Source organism: Trichogramma pretiosum, unplaced genomic scaffold (assembly GCF_000599845.2).
Source record: "Trichogramma pretiosum strain Unisexual culture from Peru unplaced genomic scaffold, Tpre_2.0 scaffold3, whole genome shotgun sequence".
Classification (NCBI taxonomy): Eukaryota; Metazoa; Arthropoda; class Insecta; order Hymenoptera; family Trichogrammatidae; genus Trichogramma; species Trichogramma pretiosum.
This window is the reverse complement of record NW_019641698.1, coordinates 2,873,609-2,885,628: the sequence shown is the minus strand read 5'-3', so window position 1 is coordinate 2,885,628 and position 12,020 is coordinate 2,873,609. Positions and strand designations below refer to the sequence as shown.

Below are 12,020 nucleotides of genomic sequence, written 5' to 3'. Positions count from 1 at the left end.
CTATGTAGATAACAAACAATTATAAACGGTATCAAAAAATTGTAACAAATTACTTGAATTCGAAACCTAACAATAACACCGATTCATAATAATTTAATATATAGAAACAACAGTAATTTAGCTTGTACGGATCTCCAAAATCTCTTTGTTAGACAGTGACTATTGCAACTATATCCATGTAAATAGAAAAAAATTGTAATAATACTTATAACTTTTCTCAAATTCTCATGTAATTTTGTAAATATTTAATATCATTAAAATGTGTTATAAACCATCTCACTCCAGTCTTATATATGGCCGATTCTCTGTTAAATCAACCGGTCAAAATTTTTTTTTTCTATATCTAATTTGATGAACACATTGTTTGGGATGTCAGGAATGCACAAAAAATTTTTAGAGCGATTGGGGCCTTTTATCACCCTTACTAAGAATTTCAAAGTTAGCCTTTTTCGCATTTTTCCGTAATTTATCTAAGATCGCAAATATACCTATTAAATTCACTTACATCGCAGTACTATATATGAGCAGTTTTTTCATATATGTACAACTTTTGTGCGGGGGGTTCTCGGATCTGCCCCAAAATTTAGTATGTTATTTGGGTATGTGAAAATAGCCTTCAGGTAAATTTTTAGCCCTCTAGGGGCCTTAGGGCCCAAATTTGGGCCCCTCGAAGGTCCAAAAATAGCCGTTTTTACCTATTTTTGCGTATTATTCAAATATTTGTAACTCGGGCACCGGTGCATATTTTTTAACTCTGAGGGTCGCATTTTTTAGGTCAAGACATGTACTTTTCGTAAAAAAATTATGTAGAGCTCGATAGACCAACCCCCGGTTATGGGGGGGCAATGAAGGGGGATGAAAAATCGCAAAATTGACGTTTTTTAGCTTTTTTTGAATTGATGCAGAAGGCGACTGGATTGACGTATTTACTTTTGCAACGTCTCATTTTAAAGGTATTTTTATTACCTTTAAATTGCCGTGCGCAGAATTAAGATTGGTTCAAAAACGACGGAGATAGAGCTGTTTAAAGGTGTCAACATTATGAAAAAAGGCGTTTTTTCGAGATTTCGATAAGCTGTAACTTTTTTCTAGTAACATGAATCTCTTTGAAATTTTATGTGAAAGTAGTTGATTACATGTAGTTTGAAGCCATGTAGGTAAGGATCTTGGTATTTGCCTCTATAACCGAAAACGAGGCCCCCGAAATCCGGCACTTTAGCCCTTATATAGGCAAAATACATGTTAAATTGGGCGGCAAAACTATTTGGTAACTCCTGAAATTATCGCAAAATAAACATAAAAAAAAAATCAAAAACCCCATATTAAACGTATTTTTCGACGAGGAATCCAATGGTAACCTCGAATTTGACCTTGAACATAACCTCTAAACTATAGCGAACCAAAATTGATTTTTCGCACGGTGACCCCCTTTTTTTATTTCAGATTTGAAAAGAGCGGAAAATTTCACGTTCAAATACATATTTCGTTTTTTTTTTCAAGGTAATTTTAAGGGCCCCACAGTTTGAAAATGAAGGCTCCATTAAAACTAATATTAAACTCAGCCAAAGAGTTTATTCTTGATCTGTGGGGCCCTTAAAATTACCTTGAAAAAAAAAACGAAATATGTATTTGAACGTGAAATTTTCCGCTCTTTTCAAATCTGAAATAAAAAAAGGGGGTCACCGTGCGAAAAATCAATTTTGGTTCGCTATAGTTTAGAGGTTATGTTCAAGGTCAAATTCGAGGTTACCATTGGATTCCTCGTCGAAAAATACGTTTAATATGGGGTTTTTGATTTTTTTTTTATGTTTATTTTGCGATAATTTCAGGAGTTACCAAATAGTTTTGCCGCCCAATTTAACATGTATTTTGCCTATATAAGGGCTAAAGTGCCGGATTTCGGGGGCCTCGTTTTCGGTTATAGAGGCAAATACCAAGATCCTTACCTACATGGCTTCAAACTACATGTAATCAACTACTTTCACATAAAATTTCAAAGAGATTCATGTTACTAGAAAAAAGTTACAGCTTATCGAAATCTCGAAAAAACGCCTTTTTTCATAATGTTGACACCTTTAAACAGCTCTATCTCCGTCGTTTTTGAACCAATCTTAATTCTGCGCACGGCAATTTAAAGGTAATAAAAATACCTTTAAAATGAGACGTTGCAAAAGTAAATACGTCAATCCAGTCGCCTTCTGCATCAATTCAAAAAAAGCTAAAAAACGTCAATTTTGCGATTTTTCATCCCCCTTCATTGCCCCCCCATAACCGGGGGTTGGTCTATCGAGCTCTACATAATTTTTTTACGAAAAGTACATGTCTTGACCTAAAAAATGCGACCCTCAGAGTTAAAAAATATGCACCGGTGCCCGAGTTACAAATATTTGAATAATACGCAAAAATAGGTAAAAACGGCTATTTTTGGACCTTCGAGGGGCCCAAATTTGGGCCCTAAGGCCCCTAGCGGGCTGAAAATTTACCTGAAGGCTATTTTCACATACCCAAATAACATACTAAATTTTGGGGCAGATCCGAGAACCCCCCGCACAAAAGTTGTACATATATGAAAAAACTGCTCATATATATATTTTCTTTAGTTTACTATTGATTGGGAAGTTTTCTTTTGTTTCCTCAGCAATTTTTTTTTATTTTTTTCACTCATATAATTTTCATGATATCTTGTCATATTTTCTATTATTTTGAACATCATTTTTAATTCCGAACAGTTTTCGTAGAACTTTTAATGCAACTATTGACATTGATTTGAGAGCCAGTGGTCTAAAAAAGCATTAAAATATTACATTTATCGAGATGATCAGGAGAAAATTTATTGTGTTCCATCAATTTGCTTCGTTTAGTTTTACAATGCTTAATTTTTTTTTTGAGTTAAACGGTAAACAACATTAAAGCTTTAATAAATTCGAGTGGAATTGAAACACGAAAGGGTGTGTATCTGATACTTTTCACATTATTTTGAAACCGATTGCGCTTTACCAAGAATCATATTAGTTATTTCATGGACGTCCGGCAGTCCGTTTATATGACTTTTGATAAAATCGATTGCTTCTTTTTTCAAATGATTGGCTTTTAAGCATTTCTAAAGAATTTTCGGTAGATAACTTAGAGCTCAATATTTTTTCGCGTGCATTTTTTAAAAGTTCAAGTTGATACTTTTCAGCTGTCGTCAAAATTTCAATAGATAAAGTAATTTCATTATTTTTAATCCTACCCGTGTAGATGTATAGTAAAAACTCAACTGTAGTTTCGAAACTATAAACATCGATCATATCAACCGATTGATTTTTGTTTTCCAGCATATCATGGCTAAACATGGATTTGAATACTGGGCTTGCAGCGGCGAGTACGATCCTATGTGCCGGAATTTCCTTGCCCCCTGCAGTTCTTAGCTTAACGTCACTCAAACTTTCATCTAGAAATATCCATTCGAAGTTTAGTTTTGGTACTTCATTAGTTTTGGCAAATTCATAGTTTAGTAAATTCTTTTGTCCTTCAAGGGAACTGATATTTTGCAGCGAACATGTACACAATCCTTGCATGAATACATCTTCTCGATCTATTTTCTGAACATGTTGAAAATCAGTGCTTCACTACAATTCGCAGAAAATTTACAATAATCTGCGCGAGTATTAATAATTTCGCAATCCATAATTATTGCTATGTTATATTTACACATTAATGATGAGTTTTTGTTACGGTAGCATAGAAATAAATGCCAACCATCGCTGTAATCTGAATTTGAACTATCAAAAGAACGACCTCTGAGGAATTCCAATTTAAACTTTTATCTCGTTGAATTAGTTTCCAACACCGTCTAGTTGTATTTTGATAATACCCACGTAAAAATTTGGTATTTTTAACTTTTTTTCAAGGAGCCGAAAACTGCTATGTTACACTTGAAAGATTAAATTATGTTTTAAATAGTTTGGGACTTTTATAAATTGCAAACAAAATTTAGCAGGAGATACACGATGTATCACCAACAATCCGCTCACTGATCGCGACCGATCATAATACAATTCAAGACTTGTATTGTTTGTTTTTTATCGCTCTATATTGTTATCAGGCAAATAATTGATTGTCTGTGCGGAAGTGGGAATCCGCAAACCTCAAGTAGTGTCGTTATAACATTGCTTAGTGGATAACTCGAGGATTACTTTGTCGCTTCAATGAACTTATTCATATCTTTCGACGGCTTTATATCGCCGCCATTATGATTTCTTTTTCATTAATATTTAAAAAAATTAATGAGAAATTTTTTTGACTTCTTGGACAACGAGGCCATGTTGTGGGGGCGTCAAATTTTAGAATCATGTTAAATAGTACATTTTGCACCTAGGGAGTGAAAAACTGGAAAGTCTCAGAGCACGTGTAATACCATGAAGGTGTTCCTCCTAGTGGAATTTGTTGGAGAAATTAGCGGTCGTTGATGAACGAACTCGGCATCTGCGCGAGAAACTGTCGGGAAGATTTTTCCAGCAATGGGCCGTGGAATCTTTCTCCGAGCTGATATGCCACCGCCTGACAATCGAGTGAGCTGTGATATCATCATCGATGGATTAATGAACCAAGATCTGTTGAATATTTGCTTCGCGGCTTGTTGAAACCAAAACTTGCGATGACTCTTGCATTTCGTGTAACCGCATTACTATGAGAATAACGAAAAATTGTATACACGTTGGTAAAAAGGCATTGCAGCAAGGCTAATATGCGTATCCGTATACGTATGGATGATTGAAAAAAAATCATTGATATAAACTTGAGCTTCGATTACATAAGTTGGTATTGAAATATAACATTAATAATAACAATCGGACCGATGAGTTTTACAAAAAAAAAAATATGTAAATACAAAATAACTGCTTGTGATATTTCTTAATTTATAATGATATTTTTTCATAAAACAAGCCTTATTATTGTTAATGGCAATCCAGACGCTTTTAATCAATAGATGGAATAACTCGATAAATAATGCACTGATAATATATATAATAGGCCTATTTTTCGTTTAAAAAAGCTACATGTCTTATAAGTTTCATTATACTGTAGCTTCGCTTATTGCAAACTCATATGCAATTGAAAAAATAGCCGTATTATTTTTTTTTTTTTTTTAATTATCGGATAAAGAAATGTACTCATACCAAAGTTATCTAGTCATCTCAAAGTATATCTCCCATTTTCTTTCAAACGGATTGCTCATTAGAAAAAATATACACGGGAAAAGGTTTTGCTCTCGAAACGCGATGCAGAGTACACGCCAAAACCCGGTTCGAAAATAACCCACAAATAATATTTAACACGTCTTTTTGTAAACTCATTGTGCTTATAAACATATAATGGAGTAAATGCAGTTGAATAAAAACCAAACGTGTTGCTCTGAAATTACAAGAGTTTTATTTACAATATTTACAACTTACAATCTAAATAACAAATTAATCTAAAAATTACCTGAAATTACAAGAGAAACAACATTTCAAGCCTTTATCTCGCTTACTAAACGCTCTTCTCTCGTTCATTCAATCGTACACTCATACCTCCCCTCTCCACACTCTATTTACCATCACTCATACTACTTTCAGTACGCGGTAGGGAAACCGTTAAAGGAAAGTCCTGACAAATACACACTTGTCAGGCTTTTCTTTACATCTCCCCCCCTCGAAGAAAAACAATTGCATATATACAATTGTTTAATTTACACCCGCAACAGGACTTAACTTTGTAATATGAAATTTGTTTGATTCAGGTTTCTTGTGTCCTGTATCTATTTCATATATCGATTTTGATATTCGTTTGAGTACCTTATATGGTCCAATTCTCAATTCTTCCAATTTTTTCCTGTTTAACTTATTTCCATTTTCAACATATACTTGATCTCCAACCTTAAGTTCCAATATTTTCCTGTTTTTGTCAAATCTTTCCTTGTTGCTATTATGTGATTTAATTGTATTTAAAAACGCTATTTCTCTATCTTTTTCTAAATTTTCACCTGAGAATATAGGCTCTAACTCCGGTGGTAAAATTTCCAACTGTTTTCCTTCCAACAAATATCTAGGTGTAAACTTTGTAACCGTGTGTTCTGTATTGTTATACATTTCTACGCATTGTTTCGCTATCGTTGTCCAAGCCAATTTCTGGTCCTTTTCATTAATCTTACACCTAATTTTATTCACTAGTGTTTGGTTTAGCCTTTCATTTATGCCATTTGAAAACGGTGCATCCACAGCAGTAAAAATTAATTCTATTCCCTCACTATTCACATATTCCTTGAATTCCTTAGAATTTATACCTGGGTATTGATCTGTTAAAATTGTTTGTATCTTATAGCTTGTTAATACTTTGTTAATTAATTTTTTAAAATCTCCTGCGTTTTGTGTTTTCGATGTCAAAATATAAGCGAATCTCGTAAAATGATCGACCAGCAAGTGTAAGTATTTTTTTGTTGATCTTGATCCGCCACAACCGCCAATAGTATCTATCGACACTATCTCAAATGGTTTTTCAGGTGGTCCCAATTGAGACATTAAACCATATTTAGGTTTCCTCCTCGTTTTATTTCTTATGCAGACTTCACAATTTTCACAGAATTTTTTTATATTTGTTAATACATTTTTCCCACAATAAACTTCTGTTATTTTATTTTGCATCTGAGTCTTCCCTAAATGACAAAATAGTTTGTGTACATCTTCAATTATCTTCTTACCTAATTTCTCTGATACAATAATTTTTTCTTTCTTTTTCGATTTTTTCATATAAATCCCTTCTCGTACTATCATTCTATTATTATTCCTTTTGATATCTTGATTTTCATCTTGATCCTTTTTTATCTCTTGAATAGTAGTCATATTTACAACTTTTAAACAATCTTCTTCATTTTCATGTGGTTCTAAGACAGGGTTCCTACTTAAACAATCCGCTTCTTGATTAAATTTTCCTGGATTATATATTATTTTAAAATTATACTGAGATAAGTAGAACATAAGATCCCCCAACTCTTCATCTGGTCTAGCCTTTATATTCATATTCTCGAGTGGTCTATGATCTGAATATATCACAAACTCTCTACCCATAAGCCAATGCTGCCAATATTTGACTGCCTCTTTAATCGCTAAACATTCTAAATAAATAGCTTTTCTTTTCTTTTGATAATCTTTCAATTTTTTCGAAAAATAAGCTACAGGTCTACTTATTTCTTTTTCATCTTTTTGCTTTAATACAGCTCCTAGCCCTTCAATACTCGCATCCGTGAAAATTTCAATCTTCTTTTCTGGATCAAATATTTTTAGTATCGGTTCTGCACACATTAACTCTCTGATTTTTTTAAATGCTTCCTGACATTCTTGCGTCCAATTAAAACGTACATCTTTTCTTAACAAATTATGCAAAGGATCCAAAATAATAGCATTCCGTGGTATAAACTTATTATGAAAATTTATCTTTCCCAAGAATTGCCGTACGTTTTTCTTTGTCTTCGGCGTTGGGAACTCTTTCACAGCTGCTAGATAATCTTTCAATGGTTTTATTGAATTATCACTTATTATGTGACCCAGATACTTTGCATAATTTCTCGCAAATTTGCACTTCGTAAATTTCAATCTGAAACCTTCCTCAAGAATAGCTTCTAATAGTCCCGATATATGCTTTAGATGATCATTGAAAGTTTTTGAAAATATTATTATATCATCGATAAAATTAACTGCGTTATCATTAAGTTTATATTTTCTTATTATGTTACTCAGAATCCTCTGAAATATCGCTGGTGAAGTTTTTAAACCAAAAGGAAGACAAGTCCATTGAAAATGTCCCTCCTGAGTAACAAATGCTGTTTTATATCTATCTTGTATTTTTAAGGGAATCGACCAGAATGCAGAATTTATATCCAATGTCGTGAAATACTTACAATTTACTGTTTTTACCATCAGATCTTCTATGAGTGGGAATGGTTGAGATTGTGGCACGACTATTTTATTCAATTCTCTGAAGTCTATACACAATCTTGATTTTCTATTATCTTCTTTCTTGTAAGCTAAAGTTATTGGAGCTGCAAATGGACTATAGGAATCCTCAATTAAACCTCTATCTAGTAATTTATCTATTTGACTTTCAATTTCTCTTCTATCCTCAATTGTGCATCTGTATGGGCGTTTATAACAATATTTATCTAAAATTAATTCAATATGTGCTTCGTAGTCTCTTACTGTACCAACATCGTATTTGTCCTTTGCAAACACCGTTTTGTATTTTTCTATTAATTTTCTAATCTCTGCTTTTTCCTGTATATTTAAATGACCATATTCTGCATCAAAAGTATTATTATTTATATTTTCATTAAAATTCACTTCATATTTGTTCTTTTCCGTAATTCTATTTCTTTCTTTCTTTTCCTGATTTTCTTCATTCTCATTTTGACTTATTCTTCCATTTTCATCTTGTCTTAATTTAAACTTATAAATACAATCCAGACCGATTAAAAATTCATAGAGGAAATCTTTATCATCCACCACAAAAACATTAATAACTTTTTCTAAATTAAAAATTTTGACCTTTAACTTTACCATACCTCTCGTCCTTTTTACACCATTAATAGTTTTTAGTTTTACCTCTTGTACCTTTTTCTTTTTTATTATTTTTATTAACCTCCTGTTTATCAAGGATACGTTGGCACCAGGATCATACACTCCTGACACTTGCAGCTTATCATTTAGCAAAACTTTAATTTTTATTAATGGTGGCGGTACTAGTTTTTTTGGTCTTCTTCACTTAATTCTACCTCCAATTGAGCGCTATTTACCGTTCTTGCTTGTTTGTTTCTTCTGAATCTCTCGGTTTTTTCTTTAAACCAACATTCTGTCTCCGGATGAAATCTTTTACCTCTGTTTGCTTTCTCACAAATTTAACATGGTTTCTTCTCTTCGATCTTTGTAAATTTGCTGGTTACGTAATTTCTTCCTTTCTTCTCACTCATATTTTTTCCAGCTAAATTTTCTAATCGCCCTATTTCATTATATAGATCATGCGTCTTTCTTATATTTTCTCGGTTTATTTTATCCGCTATGTAATTTGGCAAACCTATTGCAATAAGATCAATTAGTGTTTCTTCATCAATTTCCTTTCTCACCTGAAGTAATAATTTTTCTTTTTTTAACGCATAATCTAACAATGATCCTGTTTGGTATCTGAAGGTAAAGGCATATCTTATCGGAGCCCATCCTTTATTTCCAAAGGTCTCACAAAACTTCTTCTTCCATTCTGTCCAAACCGACTGCACCGTAAATTTTATAAGCATGCAGCTATACCAATCCGCGCTGGCTCTCTCAAGAAAAAACTTCAATATTTCAATTTTTCTCCTATCTTCCACCACCACACACCTTTCACATTCTTCTTCAAACTCCTCCATCCATTGATTTGCGTTCAAATTCCTCCCATCAAATTTCTCAATCATAAAATCCTGAGCTATTTTGCTCAGATTCCGAACTTCAGAGTTACTTGATTTTTCTTCCATCACCTTTTCCAATAATTTTTTTAGAGAATCATCTGCTTCACTCACACTTTCTTTATCTTCTATCCACTCCTCCAAAAGGATATCATCGAAAATTACATTCTCTTCTTTATCCAAGTATACCTCTTTCAAATTTTCCTCCAATGTTATCCAAACTTTCCTGTATTGGCCTCTTTTCTTCAGTGAATTTTTTACTCTTCCGTATGCTGCTGTTTCACATAACACGCTGTGTAGTTGGGCCGATTGATATTCTGTTGGCAATACAAACGTCTCTCCCTTCTCCGTGCCAATCGAGACTAGCCATATTATTGTTGACTTCTGGTCTGCTGTACTCTTTGCTTTAAAATCAAATCTCAATTTCTCCATCCTTCCTTCGTCTCTCTACTTCTTATTGGCAAAAATGTTGTTTTATAATGGAGTAAATGCAGTTGAATAAAAACCAAACGTGTTGCTCTGAAATTACAAGAGTTTTATTTACAATATTTACAACTTACAATCTAAATAACAAATTAATCTAAAAATTACCTGAAATTACAAGAGAAACAACATTTCAAGCCTTTATCTCGCTTACTAAACGCTCTTCTCTCGTTCATTCAATCGTACACTCATACCTCCCCTCTCCACACTCTATTTACCATCACTCATACTACTTTCAGTACGCGGTAGGGAAACCGTTAAAGGAAAGTCCTGACAAATACACACTTGTCAGGCTTTTCTTTACAAACAAATAAATATTTAAGAATTGAACGAATTATAGAAAATTTATTTTTCGGGTAAGATACGCGCTTTTTTTGTTAATCCCAATGATGCACCCAACAAATCAGCCTGACGTTTAGCTACATTTTTTCTAATTTTACGAAAGAAATAGATGTTTGTTTGGATAAAGGTCCAAACATACGCGCACCCTACTGGATATGGTATTTGTAAAACTAACATAAACTTAAAATTAAAGTCTATGGCCTCAATCAAAAACGTAAAAGAGTATATATTTTTTTTATCACTGCGTGATAACACGTTATTTCTCTCAATTTTCCGCAAATAACTACATACGGCTGAGGGCTGTTGATACCGTTAGCAGTGTATTCTTCGGCACACTTGTCGACTAATATGGGCAATTTATCATGACTCTGAAAATATATTTAAATATAAAACATGTACTTTACTAAAAAAAATAAATAATTAAACGATTAAACGAACTTACTTGTAAGTGAAGTTCTATCGTGATTGTATAAGCGCCTCTTCCGAAATGATCAAACATGTAGTACCCCCGCTTCTGCCGATGTCGCCACAATATTCAAAGTATAAAACAAAAGTTAGGCCCCTTGGCCGCACGTTGGCGCTCTCGCGCTGGTGTCCGTCTACCGGCCCTTCTTTCGTCATTTATTTGAAGTATCGTCGTAACATAATTTAATACTCATAGGGTTTCAATTGAAAATGGGAGAATTAGGGTGGGATTGATCATTTCAGAAGAGGCGCTTATACAATCACGATAGAACTTCACTTACAAGTAAGTTCGTTTAATCGTTTAATTGTATTTCGCGCCTCTTCCTTTATGATCAAACATGTAGATGTTCAAAGTTAATTATGTTACGTTAATAAATAATCGAATTTTTTGTAGATCTATTTATTATTAAACGTAAAGAGAGAACAATTAAGTGACATTTATTTTTTAAACTGTCATTACAGATTGATACATTTTGATTTTTATTTAATTACAGCTTTGGCAAATGATTCTCTTTGATCTTTTAGTTTTAAGTTATAGAATTTGGCAAATACTTCCGAATTTTTTGACCAACCTGCCGTCTGGCGCAAAGTGTCAATATCGACACCGTTTCGGTTTGCTGTCGATGTCGATGCGTGACGTGTGGAGTGTGCACTAAAAATATTAGTGTCAATTCCACTGTTATGGAGCGATTCTTTGACCCAACGTCCCAATGTCTGCGACGTTACGGCGCGGTATGGTTGTTTTAAAGATATAAAAAGTTGGAGTATTTCCAAGCGAATATTTTTTGTTTGATTAAGATAGCAGCATAGAGTTGAAGCTGCACAAATCTTTTTATTTTTCTTAAAATAGGGCAAAACAAGGACTGGCTGAGTCCGTCCTGGAGCTGACGTTTTGATCTGTTCTGGAATTTTTATTTCTATTCCTGATTTTTCATATTCTATGTTCTTCACATTTATTTTTGAAAAAGTTTGCATCCTGTGGCCCGTGGTCAAAGCTAGTAGTGTTATTAGCTTTATCGCCAATTGCTTGATAGATAATTCTTCATTTTTTGGCAATGATGAAAAATAGTCCAAAACTATCTTGGGGTCCCATGTTGAATTGTATTTCGGTCTTGGCGGTCTTAGTTTTGATACGCCTTTAAAAAATCGTTTGATGTTGTCATCCTCGCCTAGTTCTGATCCAATAAGCAACGCAATTGCAGACCGGTGACAATTTAAAGAACTATATGCCGCTCCTTCGTTATATAAGTCGTTCAAATGTTTTAAAACATGGCTAATC

At 33.4% G+C, this 12,020-nt stretch overlaps 1 protein-coding gene across 1 annotated transcript; it reads right to left on the bottom strand.

The window, feature by feature from the left end:
- Window positions 1–8,401: 8,401 nt before the first annotated feature.
- LOC111694397 lies at window positions 8,402–10,230 on the bottom strand. Its single transcript, XM_023462425.1, has 2 exons — window positions 10,043–10,230; window positions 8,402–9,970 (listed from the first exon to the last, which is right to left on the bottom strand). Exon 2 carries the CDS (start codon window positions 9,881–9,883, stop codon window positions 8,912–8,914), a length of 972 nt encoding a protein of 323 aa, XP_023318193.1. The 5' UTR covers window positions 9,884–9,970; window positions 10,043–10,230; the 3' UTR covers window positions 8,402–8,911.
- Window positions 10,231–12,020: the final 1,790 nt, after the last annotated feature.